Here is a 23,688-nt window from a genome sequence, read left to right as displayed (position 1 = left end):
AACATACTAGAAGAGTTTATGCCATCTGTCCCTTCAAAGACTTGTTTCAAATCAAACACACACTATTAAAATCCTATTAAAATATCATAACACCAAGTTCAGAATTCACCTAAATCACTAATGGGAACCACAATACCCTATTAATGACCTGGATTTTCATTTAATAATCTGAAAAGCAGCAAGGCAACTTTGTTATAACTTTATCAACTAAAATTTGAGTTGGCAGATCAGCCTGCAAGTGCAGGATTGGAAATTTATTGACAAAAAGTGCATTATGTACATGTAATACTGGATTTTGTATGACTCTAACAATACAATTAACTGGTAAACTGCAGTGATACCAGGAAAAAATACCCATGAATCTCATAAGGCCTAGATCCATTTTTGATGACTACTGACTGAAAACCACTGGCTCAAAATTTTGTCGATGATTATGTGGGTGGGATACAGTTACTGCGTGACAGGCTGACAAATCTTTGGTTCAGGGCCATGCCAACATAAAATTGAGCAGCACACAAGGTCTGAAAGGAGGAAGTAAAATATGTCTGGTTGAAAAAACAAGATGCTGGAGGAACTCAGCAGGCCAGGCAGCATTCGTGGAGAAAAACAGTCAACGTTTTGGGTCAGGCCCTTCTTTAGGACTGAAGGTAGGAAAAGGGGAAGCCCAATATATAAGAGGGAAAAGCAGAGCAGTGATAGGTGGACAAAAGAGGGGAGGTGGGGTGGCCACAAGGTGGTGATAGGTAGATGCAGGTAAGAGATAGTGATAGGCAGATGTGGGGGAGGAGGGGAGAGCAGATTCAACAGGGGATGGGTCAAAGGTAAGGAGGCAGGCATTCATGAGCGGAGGGGAGGAAACGGAAAAAAATATTGGCGAGGAGAAAAAGAGATAGGCTAGGAAAGAGAAAAGAGGCAAGGTGGGGGGGGGGGGGGGGGGGAGGGTGGTGGTGTTGGTTTACTTAAAGTGGGAGAATTCAATGTTTATGCCGTTAGGCTGTAAGGTCCCAAGATGGAAAACGAGGCGTTGTCTGGTACCAGGTCTTTCCGGTGGTAGTGCGAGGGGACAGGATGGTCTTGGGTTGGTTTAAAGTGACCGGTTGGGGCATAGTTTGAGAATTCGCTGAAGGTGGGGGTGGGAAGAGGAAGGGTGCGATAGGAACCCAAAAGAGAACTACTTACATATTAACAACAGCCGACCTGCTGTAGCTGGGTTTCCAATATCAGCCTGTGATCTTCTCAGAGGAGCAACTCATTCAAGTTGCACAGAAGCAGGTTTTGCAGGCAAGTTGGGAGCTTGCCTCTACATGAGTGGCCTGGGGATAGCATGGGCTATTCATACATGCACGAAGCCCCCAATTTTCATTACTCTCACTTTTAATATAAAAAGTAGATTGAGTAGTGCACAAAAACATAACCCCATCTGATTCAGATTTCTTAGCACCTTCCCCACACAAAAAAAATCCAAGTGTTAGCTGTCCCTCCTCAGCCACATTTCTTTTGTCTAGAACACACCACAGGTGTTACTGCATAGTTAGAAGTTAATGTTCATCATACTTTTGGCTCATCTTCAAACACCATTCATTTTGATTTACCCATTTTTTGTTACAATCCACAATGAAGTCTAATGCAACATGATACAGTGCAGCTTGTTCTAGTGTTGATTAAGAAACAGAGTATTAAGTAACACAAAAAGAAATAAAAAGAAAAGCATTTTCTCCTAAAAATGAGTTCAACTGGTATCATGTAGGTCTGGCAGCTGACCAGTCCTGTCTCCAGGATGCTCGCGTCCTTGAAATGGCTTTTCATGCGAGGCTGCAAAGAGAAGCAAACTACATTGTCCAGCTCCTCAAAGTAACACCCTTATTGCACAAATCATGCCTAGGTTGAAAACAGGAAGGGTGTTTTATCCAGTTTACACAATCTGGCATCTGCAGTCTCTTGTGTTTACACAATCTGGATACTCCTTGTTTTGTATTCAATCCCTAGATGGCTCAAAAAGGTTGTGAAGTCAATCACTGAGCTGGATATATCAGGAAGCTCTACAAAGCCACAATGTCACTGGGTGAGAAATTTTCCAAATGCCTTCAATTTAACATGAAGAGATCACTTAAGGAAAATGAGCAAGTGTTAGACGTGAACGTGGATGACAGAATGCAACACAGAAATTTGGTTGATAATGCTAGCAGGAACCAATCAAAAATTATCAGTTACCAAGAGCTTGACACGAGCAAACTAGTACTTTCCAAGCTGATAAATTAGATGGAAGCAGAGACGGCTACAGGTGTTAATATTACCATGTATTTTAAGACCCAATAAAATTCAATAACCTTGTATAGCATTCCTACTCCTCACTGTTATTCGGTATAACAAGAGTCAAGGTTACTTTCTTCAATATATATTGCCTTACATCAATTTTTGATGTTTTTGCAAATGCTCCCACAGGGTGTACATGATCGTAAAGTATGATGACGCCCACCATCACTCTCATACAGAACAGCAGAGTTTCGTCATTGGTGAATCTGCTCTTGTACTCACTGAAAATAATAGACATTTAAAAAGCCATTAAAAACTGTCTTTACAGTAACGAACAATAAATTGTAGTACTTCTCTATCATTGTCAATACAACCGAATTACTTACATGTTACACATTTAAATTTCTCTAGTGTTCTAACTTGGAAATATAATCAGCACTCTTTCACTGAACTGGGTTAAATCACTAGAATTCCCTACCTAACAGCATTAGGAGGAGTACTCTCAACATCAGCACTGCAGCAGTTTATGATGGTGGCTCACAGCTGCCTTCAATTCAGAATGGGTATCAGATGTATATCTTGCTGGCCATACCCATATTCCATAAACGAATGAAAAAACATTACTGTCTTGCTCTACTGATAAATATCTACCAGCTCAATATTTTAACCAGGAAACGGAAGTAAATTTTGCTATTCTCATGGCAGAGTACTTTATTTACATGTCACTGGAGTCCACTGGAGCTCCACAGAGCCCAGATGTTATCAGTTCAGTCTTGAAAACATACCCAACAAATCTCACTGCACAATAGTTCCTCTCTACAAAATCACCTTTGGGAGATATATAAAGCATCTCCGATAAATTCATTGCCATTTCTATAGTTTCTGATTGAGACAGGCACAGACAATGAATGTAATAGAATCTCAAATGTAATGATTAGACTATCCAGAACAGATGCCATAATAATTCATGAATATAAAGTACTCACTATTTCTGGAACATACTTACGGTGTTTCAAGCATGACTTTGCATATGCTTGCCATTGTACTTAAACAGTCAGTGGTATTTTCTATTGGCAGAGTCTTGTTCTGAAATACATCAATACAATTATATTTGAAAGCATACCAACAATCCTGAGTATTGTGCAACAATGCATTACTTGCTCACCATTGCAGGGCTCAGCTCTCCCCAGAAAATATGGCTGTTGGACTATTATAAACAATATGAATAGCAATGAACAGTCAAAATGCTCAAGTCAAACTGAATCAGAATGTGGCATCCACCAACTTTCTAATTACCTATTTTGATCCACAAAAGTGCAGCTTTGACTTGGGTCTACTATACAAGAGCACATACTGAACTACTAAAATGAACATTCTTAATAACTTTCAATGCTGATACCAAAATTTGCAATTAATTAGATTATGTACATAATAGAAAATCCTCTATTTTGGTAACATGTTCACAACAGTTTTAATTTTCTGCCTATTAATTTTGTTTAAATATATTCTTTCCTATTTCCAATAAAGACATACTCATAATTAGCATTGTAAAACTTATCACTTGGAACATAAAAGATATTCAAGTGAAGCCCCATATTCATTATAAAGATTATGGTTATGATATACCAATCTAATACTGATTATGGCTAAAATTCCCTGCAAATAAAATAGAAGCAAACTGAAACAGTTGATTCACATGCCCTCTTCTCGTTACTACCATCAGGGAGGAGGTACAAGAGCCTGAACACCCACACTCAACGATTCAGGAACAGCTCCTTCCCCTCCGTCATCAGATTTCTGAATGGTCCATGAACACCACCTCATCATTCCTTTTTGTACTATTTACTCATTTTGTAATTTTATGTCTTTGCACTGTACTGCGGCCACAGAACAACAAATTTCACGGCTAGTAAGACAGTGACATTAAACCTGATTCTGAGATTTATTGAAACTGCTAGCTCTGATTCAGAAGTGGCTATTGCTGACAAAGCTTATCCTAAACCGTTCTTCTGTTAAGTAGACTTCTAAGCCATTTTCAGATGAGCACTTAAAAGTCAATGAGATTTGTGGGTGTGGAATCACATTTTAACTGGGGAGCGTCAGCTGATTCCTAAAGTATATTGGCAAACCAAACAGGTCTTTAACCACAAGCTAGTGGTTTCATAATCATCCTTAGCAACAACTGTCAAGCTAGAAGCTCATCACCACCTCAAGGTCAAGAATCTAAAATTAGAGAACACAGGTTTAGGATAAAGGCAAGGGGTTTAAGAAGAAATCTGAGGAAGAACGTTTTCACCCAGAGGGTGGCTCAAATCTGGAACATACTGCTTGACCGTGAGTCGGAGGCAGGTACTCCCTCAACATTTAAATACCTAGACAAGCACTGGAATTGTTAACGCTTAGAAGGCTATGATCAAAGTGCTGGCAAATGGGACTAACATTGGTGAGTACTTGATGGTCAACATAGACATGGTGGACTGAAGGGTCTGCTTCAGTGCTGTATGACTCTATACGCAAACAGAGCAATAAATGCTGGCTTTCCACCTCATGTTGCTAGGTCAGGATCTGGATCATAGTTCAGAATGCTACTACTCCCATTACTGCATCATTGAGATCGCAACAAACAGAACTATCAATAGTAATAACTTTGCCCGGTAGCATGCATGTACACTATTCTCTGAAAACAACCTCTTAAAAACATGCAGCATATGATGTTAGCATGATCTAACTTGTTTATGTCAGTTTTATTCAGAGCAGTAGTTTAATGGCTTATCACAGTGATCCTGCTCTGATTAATGGAGAAATAATTATAATGCATAAGCACGCCTGAGAAGGGGGAATTCCTTGATAATATAAATTTAATGGCAGCACCCAATGCCGTAGATATTTACATACATAATTTTAAACACTTTTTTTATATTGGGAGAGAGAAAAATTGCACATTAATAACTAAATAGACTTCATCATTAAGTGCTTAACTAAATTTCATGGCCCAGATCTTGCTGTCCCAGCAAATGAGTGTCGCTTCTGTTTAATAGTTTTATATTTCTCCACAGAGTATGTGGGTTTGTGTTGTGATGTGTGGTAATTAATGAGCAAAAACAGAAAACCACCCTCCACAGTGGATTTAAGTCTGTGTGAACAGGGCATGAAATGTCACGTCTAATCAATGAATCAAACCGAAAGCCTTAATCAGGGAACAAATTACTAAAACCAAATACAGCAATGAAAAGAAGGATGGATTTGAGAAAAAAAAATGAGATAAAAATAGAAAAGTTTAAATAATATTAACGTTCTTAATAGTTGTATCTTTTCCTCAACAATTAAGGTCTTTAGGAAATAAATTCCAACTCTAGTATTGAAAATTTACATCTTACAGAGGTGCTGTTTGGCTATAGTTAAGACTTCATGCATTGTTAAAAATACACTAACACAAGAATGCCCAGGTCCCAACATTTTCTTCTGTGCTTAGTAGGCAGCTTGTCAGTTAGCTACACACCATCATTGTGTGTAACAGCCGAGTCTTGCCTGAGGTACTGATGCAGTGAAGCAATCCAATAGCAGGGCAACATAGAGGGTAACTTCCAGATCTATACATTTAACTGTGCCATGTGTGGAAGGCAGAAATTGGCGGATTGATTTTACTGCTCAATAATGGTGAATGTGTCACCACTATCCTTCATTGAAAATCTAGGCTAATCTTCTTCCGATCCCCATTACACTGCAGATTTAAAGAGGGTAAAGTGCAGCGCAGATGAATTAAGGTGCTGTCAAGTCTCTGAACATTTCCTGAGCGAGTGATCTTCTATAACATCTGTTATTGGCTACTTAAAAGTTACCAAGAGCAACCTGCAAATAATTCATCCATTGAATCACTATTTATTTCTCTTTCTGGGTATTCTGATTACCATTTCTCCTTCCATTCTTCTCTCACACAAAACCAAGCTGAAGTATAAATTTTCACTCATACATTTGCTGGTACTACAATCTGGCATATCACCTGAAACAATAATGTTGCAGGACTTTCTGAAAAGTCATACAATTCCTCAATTTGAGAACATGTCAAATAAACTCATTTGTCTACACTTATAAAAGGCACTGTTATAGCTCTGACTAAACAAGACAATTATTAGTAAATCATAACATAGTGCAGTAACTATCTTGGTATACGTACCTCCGATACAAACTTGGTTGTCGCATCACTTAGTGTTTTTAGCATTGGTGTTGCTTCTGCGTAAAATAAGGACATTCTGTTGGCCATTTCATTGTTTACTTCATTCTCAGTATCTAACTGTATGAACAAAGAAGGAACATTAATTAAACATAAAGGCAAATAAAGCTAATTCACTAATTATATGTTGTCTTATAGAATACTTCCACTCACATGCATATTGTTAATTCTGTTACGACTAATTGTTCGTCGGTAGTAACTAAAGTCATTCTGGATGGCTGGATTTTTCATCTAGGACAGAAGCAAAATTAGGGCATATTTCAATGTTATTTCTGCATTAAGTTTAAACATTTTCAAGTTTGAGTTTCTAGATGCTTTCTAACCTTAAGTTCATCAAAGCGGAGAGTAAAATGTAGAATCTCTGCAAATTGTTTGGCTAGAGCTTGCTCCCGTTCCAGATGTTGAGTTGGTGTGTAGGGTGGATATGTCAAAGTCTCCAAAAGGCTTTGTAATGCTTTTTCTGCATTTAGAACACACAGACAAAAAAGGAAACAGAAGTTTGCATTTTCTAACTACAAACTAAAACCAAGCCAAATTGTAATGAAATGAGCTTCAGGAATTGTGACGTTAAGGGAATCCAAATCATTCACATCTCCACTTTGGGTAAACTAAGCTCAAAGGAAAGCTGCACATACATCAGGGTGGCTGGTCTGAATTCCCCAACACAGTATTAAATCAGATGCAATTGTAAATCTCAGGTCCAGAATATTTGGTGTTTGTTAGAACATTTCCTGCTTTCAGGAGCAAGACTTGCCAAAGCCAATGTCGTGAAAGTTGACTGTCAGCTTGCATGTGTGACTGAAAGGGCTGGCCTGCAAACTCAATATGGAAAACCTGGCCCAAATGCTACTTTGTCACTGCTGGCATCCAACACAGGTGGGTGCTTGACGGTCAATGTGGATGAGTTGGGCCAAAGGGCCTGTTTCTGTGCTGTATGACCCCAAAATGGATTTCTGAAGGAATTCTAGTACATCTACCATCATCAGTGTTACTTGGTATGATCTACAGAATACCATTCTAAGCAGCTCTGCAAAGTAAATGTGACATTCTAGGTAATGTCTGATACACAAAGTAGCAAAGCTGTTTTTCCCCTTTCCCAACTGGTATAGAGACAAAAAAAATCCAAGTGTTTACCCAATCTTATGGAGAATTCATAGAACCTCTTAAGTCTCCCAACCAGTGGACATACTGAATTCCATGCTCTGTCCTGAAGTTGATCATCACCTGAGTTTTGAATTGCCTGGGGAGACACAAAAATACACAGCACCACAGGAATATACATGTTTTTGTTTTTATTATCTACATTAAACTTTCAAATTAAATTCAAGATGTGATTGACATCATTTTATTCCCAAAAGAGTAATTTAAATGTATTATATAGTATTAGACTAAACTTTAAATGACCAGAGTTACTTTAAAGTATGTGAACATTCTCGCAAGGTGTACATTCCTGATAAACATTTCTCGACGGACAGATGGAAACAGTTCAATTAATCCAAAGAAGAGTATTTTTAAAACAGGCCCTGTAACTTTGTAAATTCCAAACTAAAAACTTTCTGAACAAATATGCTTTTATTTTGGAATTTACAAAGTTACATGGCCTGTCTTAAAAATACTCTTCTTTGAATTAATTGAACTGTTTCCATCTGACCCTCGAAAAATGTTTATCAGTAATGTACATCTAAGGAGAAGGTTCACATACTTTAAAGCAACTATGGTCATTTCAGTCATTTAAAGTTTCTGCAGAAATATAATCCTAAACGATAGTGGGATGATGCAGAAATCAAAAAATAACAATTCCTACTTTCACCCTTAGAGTTAAATCACCACTTTTTAAATGAATGTTGCTACGTACATCTCTTATTTCTTGCCCAGCCCCTTTATAAGCCTGCAGCTCAGTTAGAATGCTTTCAGAATCCTGCAGCACTGCATTCACTTGGTTCCAAATCTCTCTCTCTCCATCTGTAGGCTGTGCATCTATACAAAAATGACAAATGATAAACAGTCAAATAAAGCTACTTTTGTTACATGTTAAATTTTGGACAAAGTACATACATTAAGAATCTAATGGAGATTTCAGCAAGAATGCTTCAGTGATTTTTGAATTAAATACTATTGTGCTAAAGTATGTATTCAGTAAAAGGCTCATCTCGTCTGCATTATACCTGAAGTTAAACATGTCTTATATTTGCATTTGGATAACATAAATGTAAACTAGTCTCTGGATCTTCAGGTTATGATGAGGCGCAAATAATGTAAATTAAGTAGATCAATGTTAACACATAAAAAAAAGAGTCTTAATAATCACCACTCAGCACCACTGGAAAGAGGAAAGGCACATGTTTTAAGTTTCATATTCTAATTCAAAAGATTCAGAACAAATCTAGTTGATCCTCCAGGTCTAGATTACTGAAACATTTTGTTCAGTTAAATAACACCAACAAATCAAGATCACGAAGGACATCCTGTGACAATGTTAAAGGTGGAGATACAAGAGACTGCAGACACTAATCTGGAGCAAAAATTAAACTGCTGGAGGAATTCAGAGGGTCGAGCAGCATCTGTGGAGGCAAAGGAATGGTCGACGTCTTGAGCTCCTCCAGCAGTTTGCTTTTTCTTTGCACTATATCAATGATATCTGATTCATCTGTGTGCTTCTCAATCCACCTGCAACCTTTGGGATGTTTACCCACACCACCTCAAATCATCCTCTCACCATTGTTGTGGTTGGCGGACTGCATACCCGACTCTATTCTCAACAGTCCACTCACAATCACATAAAACTATCTGCTATGTCTCCTAGTCAAGCTCCAGCACTATTACCTCTACCATTCTCTTAAGTTCAACACTTGTTCTCACTCTTATCTTCCACCTCAAGGTGCCTGTGGTGACATCATTAGAAGATTCAGTGTCAGTTTCCTCATATCCCCAGGTGTACCTCACAACCACTTTTATCTACATGTTCCCCATCTAATGTATTCTGGATACTGACCTCCAAGCAGCAGGTCCTGCCCTCTCCATCCCCTCCAGAGCCACAGTTTCCAATGCAGCACCCCTCACCTCGTAGGGTCTGCTCTCCCCCCTCCTCCCCTCCCAAAACACAGGCTCCCTCCCAATTGTCTCCCAAGCTGCAGGCTCCCTCCCTTCGCGAGATGCATGCTCCTGCTTGTCTAGAACTGCAAGCTCCCTCTCTCTCCTGTCCAGAACTGCGTGTTCCAACTCCCTCCCCTTCCCTCCAGAGCTACATGCTTCCTTCACCCATCCCCAAATCTATTATCAAATCAAAAGATGAAATGGTTGCAGAGCTCAAACAGCACTGATAGGGGGAAGTAATTGGGAAAAAATGTTGGATATCATCTGAAGCAATTTTACAGTGTGTGATGACTGCCCTGAATAGAAGTACGGCAGTATCTTAAATCCTGTATGATGGCAGCATTTTTATCCAATTAAAAAAAATCTATTATACTTTTGAGCCCATGTTTGTAATTTCCTCTTTCACTTGTTGACTGAAAACATCACTAATATTATTCGCTCTTTTACTGACTTATCAATGGAGCTCTCTATCTTACCAGATGCACAACAATAAATGGTTCTTGACCACAAATAAAATGCTGCAGCAGCCATAACCATCTCTGCTGGCTTCACCTCTGCACCCTCCCAAGTCCATTTAATCAAGACACAGAATGCCTATCTTGCTTGTCTCTGGTATCATACAGTCCAGTGATGAGGCTCTGAATGGCACCAGGATCCCGAATGATGCAAAACAGAAACCCCACTCTGAATTTCCTTTGACAGCTTTGATAGCCAACGATTTACAGTCTTGAATGTAACTCATGTCCAGGAGAATTTAAAAACAAATAAAGTTAAATTTAAAAAAAGTAAGAAAATTAAAATAAACTGCAATATTTAAAACACTTGCAAGGTGATTTAAGTATTAAACAAACAAATAATTAAAGAAAAAGGAAACCTGGCCTCTTGCACTTTTTCCCCTTTGGCCTGCATTGCCCAATGCAATCAAAGGGCTTGTGGATCCTGCACAAGATCGAACCTGGTGCAGGATCTGAAAGTGTACAAGCTGGGGAACTCAGCAAGACGGAGCTCTGCTCTCCAAGGGGAGTACACCAGAGGAGGGCAATGAAAAGTATGGTGTCAACACCATCAGCGACCAAGGCTGGGACTTCTATGCACATGTAGTCAAGTTGCTGCTATTTAAACAGGGGTAAATTCTGGCAAATCAGTTAATTCGCTGAATTGTGCAAATTCAAGTGCCGAAGATAACTGAGGCAGAGGATAATCCTCACCGTGGGATACACTTTTTCACAATAATAATAAATGTTTTGTGGGCTTATTACAAATGCACATATTGTTGAGAAATCAACCTTGATTACAGAATGTAGAAGAATAATCCTAGTTTTAAAAAAATTACGTGTTGCATTATGTCATTTAACAGGCATGAAAGGAACTAAGTGTTGCCATCATTAACTCAACAACCTTTATATTCACTTCAGTCTGTTTGATGTAAACCAACAAACCATTATCCAATTTATGAGCTTCAGGGACTTGTGAATGCATACAATATTTCTTGCCATATAAATCTTCACACCAAATCAAAGTGTCTGTAAAATTAATAAATGTCAATGATGGATTATCATATTTATCTTTGAATTAGAAAAGAAAGGTTATGGCTAAAAAGGTTAACATTTTGAATTACTGTAGGATGCACTACACATCAAGCTAGTTAATAAGATGAAAGCCATAAACTGTTTCTAATCACACATCAAATCATTGGGGAAAACACTGTTTATTTTCAAGAAGGGATTCTATTCATTTAAAATCCTAAATCCAAGTTTTAACCTGGTAGCTTAGTAAAACAGGTCAAATTAACTACCCTGCAAATGACACCAATCAGAATAACACCAGCACAAAACTTTTGCATTTTGAGTTCCCATTTTTGAGTATAAATTCTATCACTGTCCTTGGTTGAATCCCCAAGTGAAATTATGAAGCAAACACGAAATATGAAAATAGATTTCAGGAAGGTTCAATGTTACAAATACCCACAGTATTTTAGTTCCTTTCACACCCTAGTGTCTGCAGAATGGTTCAATTAAAAAGCTGAGCAACAGTTCATTCTCAGTTTCAAAGTAAAGAGAAAGAAAAAAAAAATCAGCCCTTGTGGTGAATATTAAAGACTTTGGAGGGGAAATATACCATCAACTTTGTTTTGTTAGCAGAAGTGAACGATTTCCAGAAGTGTTTTGTTCCTTAGCCACATCTTGTGTAAAGCTTTCACTTTATGAATTCCCCAGCTGAAACTTAGGTTCGTAGTAATGCTGCCTTGCAGTACAACTTACTTTCAAAATCCAGGAAAAAATGTGGATAGTTTTCAATCTCCCTGGTTAGGACCTTAAGCAGATTACCCATCCCAGCAACCTGATTAAAATGGAACACATAATACAAATAAACATTAACAAGTACTGCATTAAATTAATTACATTTAAAAATGAGAACAATATAGGTAAAACATTTATTGTTAAAAAGTACAGAAACTAATATTTTATACCAGCAGCTTCCAGTGAACAGATTTGAAAGCACATTTCCACAATAAAAAACAACTAAAAATAAAGGAGCATATTATATTCAAAGCAATTTTATATTTTGTTACATATACAAGTTATAACAGGCCTATTTGATTTTAAATAAAATGTGCTGAAGATGAAAGAACACGATCAGAAAATACAAAGAAGGATGTGATTCTGTCTTTAGTGTGTTTTAATAGAAATAATTAGTTAGCCAAAGCAAAACAAAAAAAACATCAAGTAAATTATTGTAAACATCATGAAAGTAGTTTGTGGATCTGTTGCCACTGGTACCATTTAACCTGAAACATTGGATTGCACTTCCATTTATGATTAGGAGTGACAGCAAAGGAAGAAACAATAACATGTGGTTCCTCCAGATGCAAGATATTAAATAGCAGATGTAACTGAGAAAGATATATTTGCATAAGTGTCCACAGCTGAAATTTCCTGAGCTCAAGAGCTCAGGACACTTGGCACAGATGGAGACATTCTGACACATTGAGAATGGAGGGAGGTTCTGGTACAGGAGGTTTCAGAGAGTGGGCTCCTGCTCAAAGACAGGCAGCTGACAGAAGGAGCAATATTATCTGCAGGATCGAGGGAAAGAGTAGAAACGTTCAGAGTAAATTAACGTCTCTGACAAATATGAAGCAGTGGCTTCCTGTGTAGAGTACGAGGACTTTTACAAGGGCCAATAAACAAATTACTCTGGAATCCAGAAAAACCAAAGGTGGGGAAGATTAACAATTTCAGAGACATTTAAACATGAAGGAATGGGAGAAGGTAGCTAGGCTGTTTCCAGTAATTAAGGAGCCCAGAAACTCTCATAAGTCCCCATGCTGTTCCAACATTTTTTAAGACAACCAGGAAGAACTTTATAAGTGTATTCATTGCAGCAAGACAGGAAAACATGGGTGTCAAGGTCCTTCAAACAATAATGAGAGAAATGAACTGATAATCATTACCTAAATATTGCTTGAGGGAGAACTCATCTTGTTTTTAAAATACTTCCAAGGGATTTTCTGCAAAGACAGGGTCTCATCTATCAGACCACCAGAATGACAGTATCTCCAGCCACGTTGCACTGTGTCAGCCTGGCTCACTCACCAAATCATGGGGCACTGGTACAAGATTATACAAGGTTTAAGGTACAGCAGGTGGTGATGCACCACTGGAGTTAATGAATAAAGAAGAAAAAAATTTAATATCAGATTAGATGGATGAATGAAGCAAATGGGAATAAAGTAGTTGGGGATCAGTAACTGGACTAGATGGGACTAAGTGGCTGCTTCTATACTGTGACTTCCAAGTAATTCCTTGAGGTTGACCAAGCAGATGTTGTTTGCCTGGGTGTAGGCAGTACAGCACTCTTCCAGACATCAGGTACTGTCAATGCAGCTAGATCATGCCAAATATTAGCTCACAAGCCCTTTGAGAACATCCTCAAGGGCTGCTTTGTGGGTCATCTTATTGCCAGTGCAAGCTGAGTAGTTTGACAGCTGGGTCCTAGTTTAAGGAAAAGGCAATAACTGAGGCAGCTAGTGGCTCCAGACCTCACATGGGCATGTCCCTGATTTGCTTCCTAACCTCTGATCTAGAATTGGCAAGATTCCAGCCAATACAGTAGAGCATAATCCAAGTTAATCCTTGTACTCAACTGAACATTTTATTTTGTACTCTGTGCTTGACAGAGAAATTTCAAGTAAATGCAATTTGCCAGTACATCCCAAGCAACTGATTTCAAATCTAAGTTCTTGTATGCCAATACCAATGTCAAAAACTTGGGAAATCTGATCCCAAAAGACACAATAAAGATTCAATACACAAAAGACACAATACAAAATTCTGTATCAAATAAAAGCCCTGACCAGGATCACTATTTCAGAGGAAACCTTACATTTATGTAGCACTGGTTAGAACATCAGGGCATCAAAAGTGCTTTACAGCTAATGAAATACTTGATTTGTAGTCACTTGAAGTGGTGCAGTTTCCACAAACAATGATGAGATAATGATGGGCAAATGGCTGTAATGAAAGATAAATATTGAAAAAGTGCGATGAGATCTTTTACATCCATTTGAGGGAACAGGTGAGCATTTAATGTGTCAATTGAAAGATGACATCTCTGACAGTGCAGTACTTCCTCAGCAGTGTTCCAAAAACAACTGGATGAGTTAAATCCCTTTAATCACACTAGATTTCAAGGTTTTGCTTTATTTATTTCAGACCACAGTCCCAACGATTCCACTTGTCTGCCTACAGAATTGTGCTTTGCAAACACTTCTTGCAGAACCATTGCTCATTCTTCCCACCATTACTCAGTGGTGACCAAATCCTTCAAATTTGATTTGGATGGATAATGATTTTAAACTGGGAGGTAAATTTGCACAGGCAGAAAACATGGAGGTTTAGAGGAAAGAAGGAGGGACATTTTCATTATAGTACTTTTATAATTCCAAAGGTAATCTTTAGGAAGAGTTTGAGATTCATAAAAGGAACAAAATTTGTCACCATGAATTGAAGCCAGACACAAATTGGCTCTCTCTGTGAAATTCTTGTTTCCACCATTAACAATTACAAGTTCTGCAATGTTAAAGTTAACTCATGGGTTTGAAACAGGCAATTATTTAATTTTATGGATATAGTATAAGGAAAAAACTAAACCTCAAACTGCTCTCTTCAAAGTTTCAAGTTTAACTATGCAGTAGGAATAAATGGCCAAAAAAGGCTTTAGCAAGTACTTAGACTGTGTGGAGAATGGACTGGCATGTCATCAGCTTGAAAATTGCTCAGATCAGAATGGAGCAATATTGTGGCAGTAAGTTTAGGTTAAAACAGAATTTTAAAAATAAAAAGCCACATCAAATTAATTCACCAAATCTGTAATTTATTACTGAATTTTATCCACTTGCTTAGACAACTCTCATCACAAGCCTTAGAAGGAATTATGTTATTCTCAGGTCAATGCGTATCATTTGGCTTTTATCAAGTACAAATATGGTTATAAATGAGGCAGATGCTGACAAATCAAGTCTGCACTTTGTGAAGAACTCAGTATTTCAAAAATCTATGCATATACATTTCATCAGTAAAGGAGAAATATGTATCATTCAACTATTCCCAGGAGACAATTTCCAGGAAAAATGTAAATTTGTTTGAAAATGGTTTTGATGGCACCCTGATGTAGAAGATGCAAGCTGCTCTCTTATGAATCAGACTTCATTGCTAGTGTATCTGGCCGAGAATCCAGATATCCTGTTGATTAATAATCTGCAATAAAATTAAGATTCAGCACAGTATCTTAATTAATTTGCATTTTTTCTCACCCTTCTATGAAAATGATGTCCTCACCTAATAAAATAATGCAGGTTATACCCTTCCACACATGCTCTCTGAAGCCGTCACATTTGCAAAAGACATAATACATGTTTGGTTGGGTGATGTTTGATCATGTTAAATTGGACATTTGAGTTTCAACTCGAATAGCAAGGTGAACCAAGTCCAAAAATCCTAACTGCTTGCGACACCTCTTTTAAGACATAACATTTTCTTCTCAATCAAGAATGGAAGGAGATCATCAAACTGAATAGATCAAAGGATCCACAACTCCTGTTACAACATTATGGGTTACCTACAGCAGAAAGATGTGTAGCTACCCATTTCCACTTTTCTGCTCTCCTTTACTTTGATTGATCATGTAATGAACATAAAGCATCCATAAATGAAAGAAGAAATGAATAACTTCCTCTTCCTCAACACTGCCCAGTCAGAGCCAGAAGATGTAGCCTGAGTGAAAACCCATACCCTGGCTGTACATATTAATGTTTTGCTATACTATTCGTGCCATTCCACTTGCGAGTCAATACCCGTTTCTGTTTTGCAATGCTCTAATTAAGTTTGATTTAGACCAAATATTTAAGCCCCGTGGATTTACCTGGCTCTGCATTAAACATAAGCATCATCTCTTTTGTGTGCTGTGGCTTACAGCCAGAATGGCAACAGTGGTATTTTCTCTTGTCAATGAGCCAAATGAAAAGGAAAAAATATATACATAAAAAGGGGGAAAGAGTACAATCTGGGAACCTGTTTTAAAGAGCCTTTAACAGCTTCATCTAAGATAATTCTTAGGCACAGCCATGTTTCCTGTCCAGTCCCAGTGGCCCTGATAGCATTAATGGTTACTGCACAGCAGAAGTCTGGAATCACTTGTGGGCCACACCAGGCAGGGGGTAACTGTCTCCCTCCCCTAAAAGGACATCAGAATATTTGGGGTTTTCAACAAGCTAGTTTTTCTCCTGGCAAGACACAGTAAAAGGAGAAATGGTATTTTGGCAAATGTACAGAATAGGTAAACAAATTTTATCCAAAAATACTTATTTACCTAACATGATAATTTAATTCGAGAGCTGACAAACATTCTAATCAGGATGACCACACTGCTGTAGGATTGCAGAGGTAAAATAAATCTCATGGAACATTTGGTAATTAATCAGTGAAAATTGAAAACTGCAGATGCTGGAAATTTAAAACAAAAACAGAAAATGATGGAAACACTGAACACGTCAGGCTGCATCTATGGGAAGAGAAACAGAGTCAATGTTTTCGGTTGGAGACCCTTTGTCAGAACTGTAAAGGAGACAAGAGCAACTTGTAAAGCTGCAGGGAGGCTGGGGGCAGGGGACGTCTCTATTTCTCTTCCCACAGATGCAGCCTGACCTGCTGAGTATTCCCAGCATTTCCTGTTTTTGGTAATGAAGACACTGTATAACACTTTTGGGCACTCTGGACTCGGTAGAAATTACTTCTGGTGATACGTCTGTATGATCACTTGAGGTATTTGGATGTAAGCACTTATAAATGAGTTTATGCCACAGTTAAAACTTCAGTCACAGGAATATGATGGAGGTTAGGCCTACAACATACCAGCATTTCTGAATATTATTTAAAATGAAAAGAAACTATTTGATGGAGCACAATGCAAGAAACTGCAGTAAAATCAAATCCCATCACTGAATTGTAGGCTTATATAAAAATTCAGATGTCTTTTAAGACAGATATCCTCCTTCGTGACGTCTTCCGTGTCTGCTTATACATCTAGCTGCAAGATAAAACTTACAGTTCCGTATTTAGCTGCATATAGGACACACCTTGAGATATGACTGTGCTTAAAATGAACAACTTATATTGAAGTAACTGTGGTATATTGAAAAGTTCAGACTAAATCCTCCACTTCAGAGGTCTGTACTGCAGTGAATTTTGCAGCATAAACTTGGATACTGGCCAACTTTGTGCAAAGATTGTCATGCAGCTCCAGAAACCGAGCCCACTTGAAGGAACAATATAACCCGAAAATGTTATCAAAATGACAGCCAGCCAACCACTGTGATGATAATACATTTGCAGCAAGAGAATATCTTCAAATAGCAGTAATACAACCATGATATAGGGAGCTATTAGTTTAATATATTGATGGAAGGACATGTTGTACAGAACTTTTTCCAATCTCCCAAACCTCCATCCTGCAGTTTGCTGTGAAAACCTGGTGCAGCATAATATGCCTATGTACATGCATTTGTGAAGAAAGCAAGGATAAAATAAGGTCTTGCATTTTCTTTTAACTCAAATTTAATGGTAACAAAAAGTAAAACCTCAGTCATTTGTTAGAAAAGTCAATACAATTTGAAAAAAAAGCACCTGAAGAGATTGTTGTAGTACCTGTTGCAGTGAAACTATTCATGGTTTAACATTTGGAAGGATAATTAATTCTCCTTCCTTACCGCCAACTCCCAAGTAACACTGCAAGTAAAAAAATCAGAAAGCTCTATTCCATTCCTGACATTTCTTTTTAGTCCGTTTGCAGAGACATGACATACTTCTGGATGCATGTGCACACCAGTTTATCAATTTGGGAGAACATACGGATTTTGGAATGCAGGGCAAAGTGCACAAATCTGACCAGTAATTATGATGCTTGTTTTTCCACATCCCACTATTTTCCAGGGATTGAACCAAAATGAACAGTGACCCCAAATGACAAAAATAATACTCTTAAATAAATTACATTTAGATGTGCACCTTAAACTTCTCAGTGTATGGCATTCTAAAACTGCTCCCATCTCATTTTCTCCAATACTGACAACTGAGGAAAAAAAATTACCCAGCCGTAAGCTGGTGACAAAACCTCCAAAATTTGAAACGTTATAATGCTGAGAACACTGGTTCACTAATTCATCACCCAAAACCAATTCAGGTTGTCTCATCATACTTCACAACCAAGTCCTTTTCCATTGTTGCCACAGTGATATCATCAAGAAGTAAGGCTGTGATATATACACAGCAAGATCCCTAGGCAGTAATGTAGTAGTATTTATTTTGGGATAAACGTTGGCCTTGAGAAGGGGTGGGGGGAGGTGGGGGGAAGGCTCTTGGTTTTTCAAATATGGCATGGGATACTTTATAGTACATCAGAGAACAGACAAGGCTTTGGTCTGGTGTGGCATCCAAAAGATGGCATTGAAGCATCAGTGTAGAGCACATATTGAAGCCTTTGGAATGGAAATTTAACCCAGAACTCTGATCCCTAGGAAGGAATGGTAGTGCTGAGCCTAGGCTGAGGAGTTCACTTGCACCAACACCAAGATTTTCTACAGTTTTCAGCACAACTTCATCAACCAGGAAACATCAATGCAAGGCAAACAAGCTGAAGCACAAATGCAACAATTTGTCTTCAAAAAGAAAAATGCATCAACAATAATTTAAATGTGCACCAACTAAATCAAGGTAGATATTAATGAATCCTCTAATTTGCTTCCATTGAGGCCATTAACATCTGACTACAAAATGAATCCCCAGGGTGAAGGAGAGAGGGGATTACCAGTGATAAAATGATTTGTTTTGTTGTTTCATTTTTAAAAAAAACAGTAATTCTACTAGCTCCTTTACTCTCATGAAACAAATTAGCTCAGAGCCAGTTTATGTTTTCCATTGAATGCAGGTTTATAATTCCCATTTCTTTGGTACAAATTTTAATACAAGAACAGCCAGTCATCTACTGAGCGAATTACAATTGTAGCAACACAAAGTAGATAGATACTCAGGTTGCATAGTAACAGGGTTTCCATTGGCAACAAGATGCTGTTCTGTTCTCCTTCACTGCCACTGTTGTGCTCAGACACAATTATCAACTGGAGATTACCAGCTGCCCAAGATCATCTCCAAATACATCAACTGAACTTCAGGATTACTAAAAGGATCTTTCTTTTGCTGAAGTTATACCAAAACTTGGTGATTGTGGATTAGACAAAATGCTAATTCAGCTCCAGGTCGATAGTCAGTCTCTGCAAATTAAGGCATACGAGTTTAGTAGTCAGACTTGTTTGTTGATAAAAATAGTTTTATTCAGGATAGGTTATAATAGCAATTATTTCTGTGTGAAACTGAATACTCTAAGAAATTGGCCTGGCACTTCCTTGTGTGACTTCCCTTAGAGTGGCCGATGATTACCCAGCATCAGCCATGCAGCTAATGACATGGTGCGCTCAGGTCACACGTTTTTCCCCACTGCCAACAGAAATCTGAGCTCTTTGGGGAAATCTTCAACCTTTGCTGCTAGCTCACAGGAAAGACCCAGAGCAAGAGGCGCAGGGTTTGAGAATGAGACAGCAATTAAAGAGACAGCACTGTCACATCGACGCCCAGCACACAGCGTGTCCCGAACTCACCTTGCAATGTAACACAATTCACCGGTCCTTCCACTTGTCACAGCCTTTGTTCAGATCACTTCAAAACTGTAGCCTGCGATCACTTGCCCCTTGATCAGCCCACACTTTGCAGGGGAGTCAATCAGCTGATGCTGTGGGTAGTGCCCCAAGAGATTGGAGAGTGCCATGTCTCCCCCTCTTCTGCATTTTCCCTTACCTCCCACACAGCCTCTTCTGCTGCTGTACTGTGGCTGAGAGCTCCGTAGCTCTGATTTACTAACCAGTGGTTACACGGCAATAGAGTTCTGCATGCAGCTCCCAAGGGCAGCCACACAGTTTCCATTTAAACACATGAATCAGTGTGGTAAAACGCCACAACTCTTCTTTTAATGGGATTTTTGCCCAATTTCACACATATTTAGGAGACCTGAGTGGCAATTGATTCTATCCCCAGCAGATGCTTAGTGCAGGAAGAGAGTGAAGCTTAATTTCTAGACAATCATTCTGTTGGATAAACGACACAAAAAGCCAGGATTTCCACTTTACAGGAATAATTCTGGCAGAATGAATTTTAATTGTTGAAATGGCAGAAGATATAGGGAGATAACTATTATTGTCTATGAGGAATCTAACAAGATTTACGTCAAACTAGAAATAATAATGCAATAACTTTTTAGTTGAAATTCTAGTAAAATATATTTGTGGATTCTCTTGCCAAGAGAGTCTAAGTGAGTATTCTATACATTTATTTGTATATTACTTTCATCCCAAAAGAACTACTTACTAGAATGGCTCCAGGGTGAGGGATTTCAGTGATAAAGTTTGACAAAAACTGTGGTTTCATCACTTGGGGCAAAGGAAGGAAAGAGAAGCCTTGACGAGGTTGTACAAGATCAAGTTGCCCTGTTCTGAATGTCACTGAGTTTCAAGGGTGTCGATGAAGTTGCAGCATTCAGAGACAAGGCTTCCATTGTACTCCTAGTGGCTGCCTTGTTGACAGCACCGGGGGTCAGGAGGTGACACAGCCTCTGGTCTACTCGTATTTGTTGTATGGTTGGCCAGATTAAGTTTTTGGCTGATTGCGACATTCATTGGTGGGACTTGACAACTGGGCTGCTGGAGGCCATCAGGGTGGGGGTGGGGGTGGGGTTTGGAGGGATACAGAGGAAACATTTGATGTTCTTCACAACTTGCAACTAAATAACATAAATATTACCTGCTGTACATTAGTCTAAGCCTGAATGCTGTCCAGGCCTTGCTGAAATAGGCTATGACAATAATGGATTCATTTATAATGGATTCATTTTCAATGGATCTGGACACCAAGGTAACCAAACAGCCAAAACCTGACCATAAGAAATGAGGAATTGACCAAGTGGCTATCATGAGGAACTCCTGCAACCACAGCTTTGCATTTCTTAATCCAAGTACTTAAGCCTCGTCATCCAGAAAGACTAAACTGGGTGCAACAGATTTTTTTTATCAAAGCACTGATTTTTTTTTAAAAAAGCCTTGCATTTACATATCCTCTTTGATAAATGTCAGAACTTCCCAAAGTGCATTATAGCCAATCAAACACTTTTAAGTGCAGTCCTAGTTGCAATACAGGAAACAAGGCAACTGACTTACACAGACGAGATCCCAAAACACCAATAACCAAGTACACTGCTTTGATGGTGTTTACTGAATGATAAATATTGGTCAGGCTTTTATGGTCAACTCCCTTGCTCTTTTTAGTCAAAAACATGCCATGTGATATTTCTGGTACACCAGAGGGCAGGCAGGGCTTAATTTAAGGCCAGCAAAGTAGAACCACGAATGAAAACAAAATTAACTTTCATTATAATGAGCCAAACCATGTTGTGAAATCATTAGATTCTGTTTGTCAGTTTCTAATAATTGAGTTGTGAATAAGAGTGCCATTTATCATCATCCACTGGGTCCAGATAAAACTGGACTTCATCTATTTTTCAGCACTTTGTTTCATGCAAGAATACACGTCAGCACTTTCAATTATTAGACTATCAGAATGTGAATGATAATATTTTGTAGCACTGGTATCATCCTATCAAATTACATACAGTATGTTTCAACGTGATTGCTGAACTCGGCAATTATTGTTCATGCTCAAATACTTCATAGCAAATAAGATTAAAACAGCAAAATCCCAGACTTTTGAAGGCATTTCTTTGTTGAAAATATTCCTTTGCTCAGTGATTTTTTTACTAACTTCCTAAACCTAATTAACATCACTTTGCTGGCCGTTACAATGCAGCATATAAATTCCACACACCATGACAACAAGAAAATTTAGAAAGGATCTGTGTTCATTACTGTTGCTTAGTAAAGGAATTCCAATAGCAAATCTGGTGTGACTGAATATTAAGCAACTGATTTACTTGGCCTTCTGGCAGATTGGAGTTGCTGTCAATGTGCCATATGGAAAGTATTTCATTTGGAAAGGGGAATTAAAAAATGCTGTCTTCTTCTAGATCTGAGCAAACCTGTGTCATTACAGAACTGTAGGTTATTTCTAACATTGTAGTGTGTGTTCGTCTTAGGCAGTCCCTTTGGATTAAGAATGACTTGTTCCCAATATGGTTGCAGTGTATACACAGCAGGAGTGTCTACATTTCAGCTCTATGAGTCTCTCTGACTGCTAATCCTGCTCTCACTATTCACCGTTTTGTCTACCAACAAAGAGCCTCAGGACTTTGATAGATTTACGTAAGTTTGTGTTTTGATGTTGCCTGCTACCACAAATGCAGACATCCTTTAACTGGAGCTTTTACATGACTTTGGATTCTTACTACAGGTCTTCCCCAGGTTAAGAACAACTGATTTACGTACAGCCTGTACGTTCGAATGAGCGTTTAGGAGGCCAGTGGGGTGGATTTGCTGGCTCCTGTGAAGCTGCAGGCATCTCCTCCACTTGGGAACTCTGTTCATGGCTGCAGTTCCAACATGTGCACTGTCCAGGTTATGAACAGTTCACAGGAACGGAACCCTGCCGTAACCTGGGGAGGACCTGTAATAAGAAATACTTCTTTTCACATTGTAGTTTTTTTAATATCATTAGACTATGATTCTAAGCAAATTCAGTAGTATTTTTGCAAACTTACATCAACTAAAAGAGTGAACGATATCAAAACGGTGTCTGCTGACTTTCCTCTCCCCATACTCCATCACTCCACCTACAACTAATGGGATAGTTCTGCAAACAACCAGCACATAAGTGCTGGACTAAACCTTTCAATGCTGTTATATTCCATCAATTCCTCAATGTGACCATGCAGCATACCATTATCCCACTCACACTAGTGTAGTTACACATTGTGTGAGCAGTATTTAGCAACAGAAGTCTGGCTATTAGTAATGGGAGTCATGAGGAAGGAGTAGGGGATTGGATACAACAGTAAAAGAATTCAACAGAATTAACGTTTCAGGCTGAGGATTGTAGTGTGAAAGGTCAAAGCTGTCATGTGACAGTGACAACACTGACCCCTCCGGTCAGATGACCGCATTGCTTATTGGGTCGGAAGACACACCACTGTCAATCAAAGTTTGGCTCCACCCCACCCTTCAAGTGCACACCTGAACAATTGGCTCATTTGAGCACCTTTGTCCTTGCTGGCACCGAGCCATTGGCCCTTTTGAATGACCTGGGCTGGACCACCCCAGCCCTCCAGCAGTATAAAAAGTGCCGCATGCTTGGCTCTCTCTGTCTCTCCGTGGGATGTGGAGGTAAGCTGTGCACTACTTAAGGGTAATTAGTTAAGGACCCCTGGGACCAAAGAGCCGATGCTTGCACAAAGTCGGGGTGTTCACGCATCGTTTTTGTTTTGTTTTTTTTTCCCCTGATCTTTTGTAACCAGTTTGGGGGTGGGTGTGTGTGTGTGTGTGTGTGTGTGTGTGTGTGTGT

At 38.7% G+C, this 23,688-nt stretch overlaps 1 protein-coding gene across 5 annotated transcripts in view; it reads right to left on the bottom strand.

Moving 5' to 3' along the window:
• The window catches only part of LOC127574945 (CYFIP-related Rac1 interactor A), a 171,117-nt gene that overhangs the window by 7,232 nt on the left and 140,197 nt on the right, over nucleotides 1-23,688 (bottom strand). For all 5 annotated transcript variants that reach the window (XM_052024485.1, XM_052024484.1, XM_052024487.1 and 2 more), the window contains 8 exons: nucleotides 11,839-11,917; nucleotides 8,340-8,461; nucleotides 7,619-7,724; nucleotides 6,808-6,944; nucleotides 6,638-6,715; nucleotides 6,428-6,544; nucleotides 3,260-3,339; nucleotides 2,408-2,534 (listed from right to left, as the gene is read on the bottom strand). In XM_052024485.1, the coding sequence (XP_051880445.1) occupies nucleotides 2,408-2,534; nucleotides 3,260-3,339; nucleotides 6,428-6,544; nucleotides 6,638-6,715; nucleotides 6,808-6,944; nucleotides 7,619-7,724; nucleotides 8,340-8,461; nucleotides 11,839-11,908 (837 nt within the window). In that variant the 5' untranslated portion in view covers nucleotides 11,909-11,917. The remainder of the gene's footprint in view (nucleotides 1-2,407; nucleotides 2,535-3,259; nucleotides 3,340-6,427; nucleotides 6,545-6,637; nucleotides 6,716-6,807; nucleotides 6,945-7,618; nucleotides 7,725-8,339; nucleotides 8,462-11,838; nucleotides 11,918-23,688) is intronic.

Source organism: Pristis pectinata, chromosome 10 (assembly GCF_009764475.1).
Source record: "Pristis pectinata isolate sPriPec2 chromosome 10, sPriPec2.1.pri, whole genome shotgun sequence".
Lineage (NCBI taxonomy): Eukaryota > Metazoa > Chordata > Chondrichthyes > Rhinopristiformes > Pristidae > Pristis > Pristis pectinata.
Note: the sequence above shows the minus strand (reverse complement) of the source record. Positions and strands in the feature narration are given on the sequence as shown.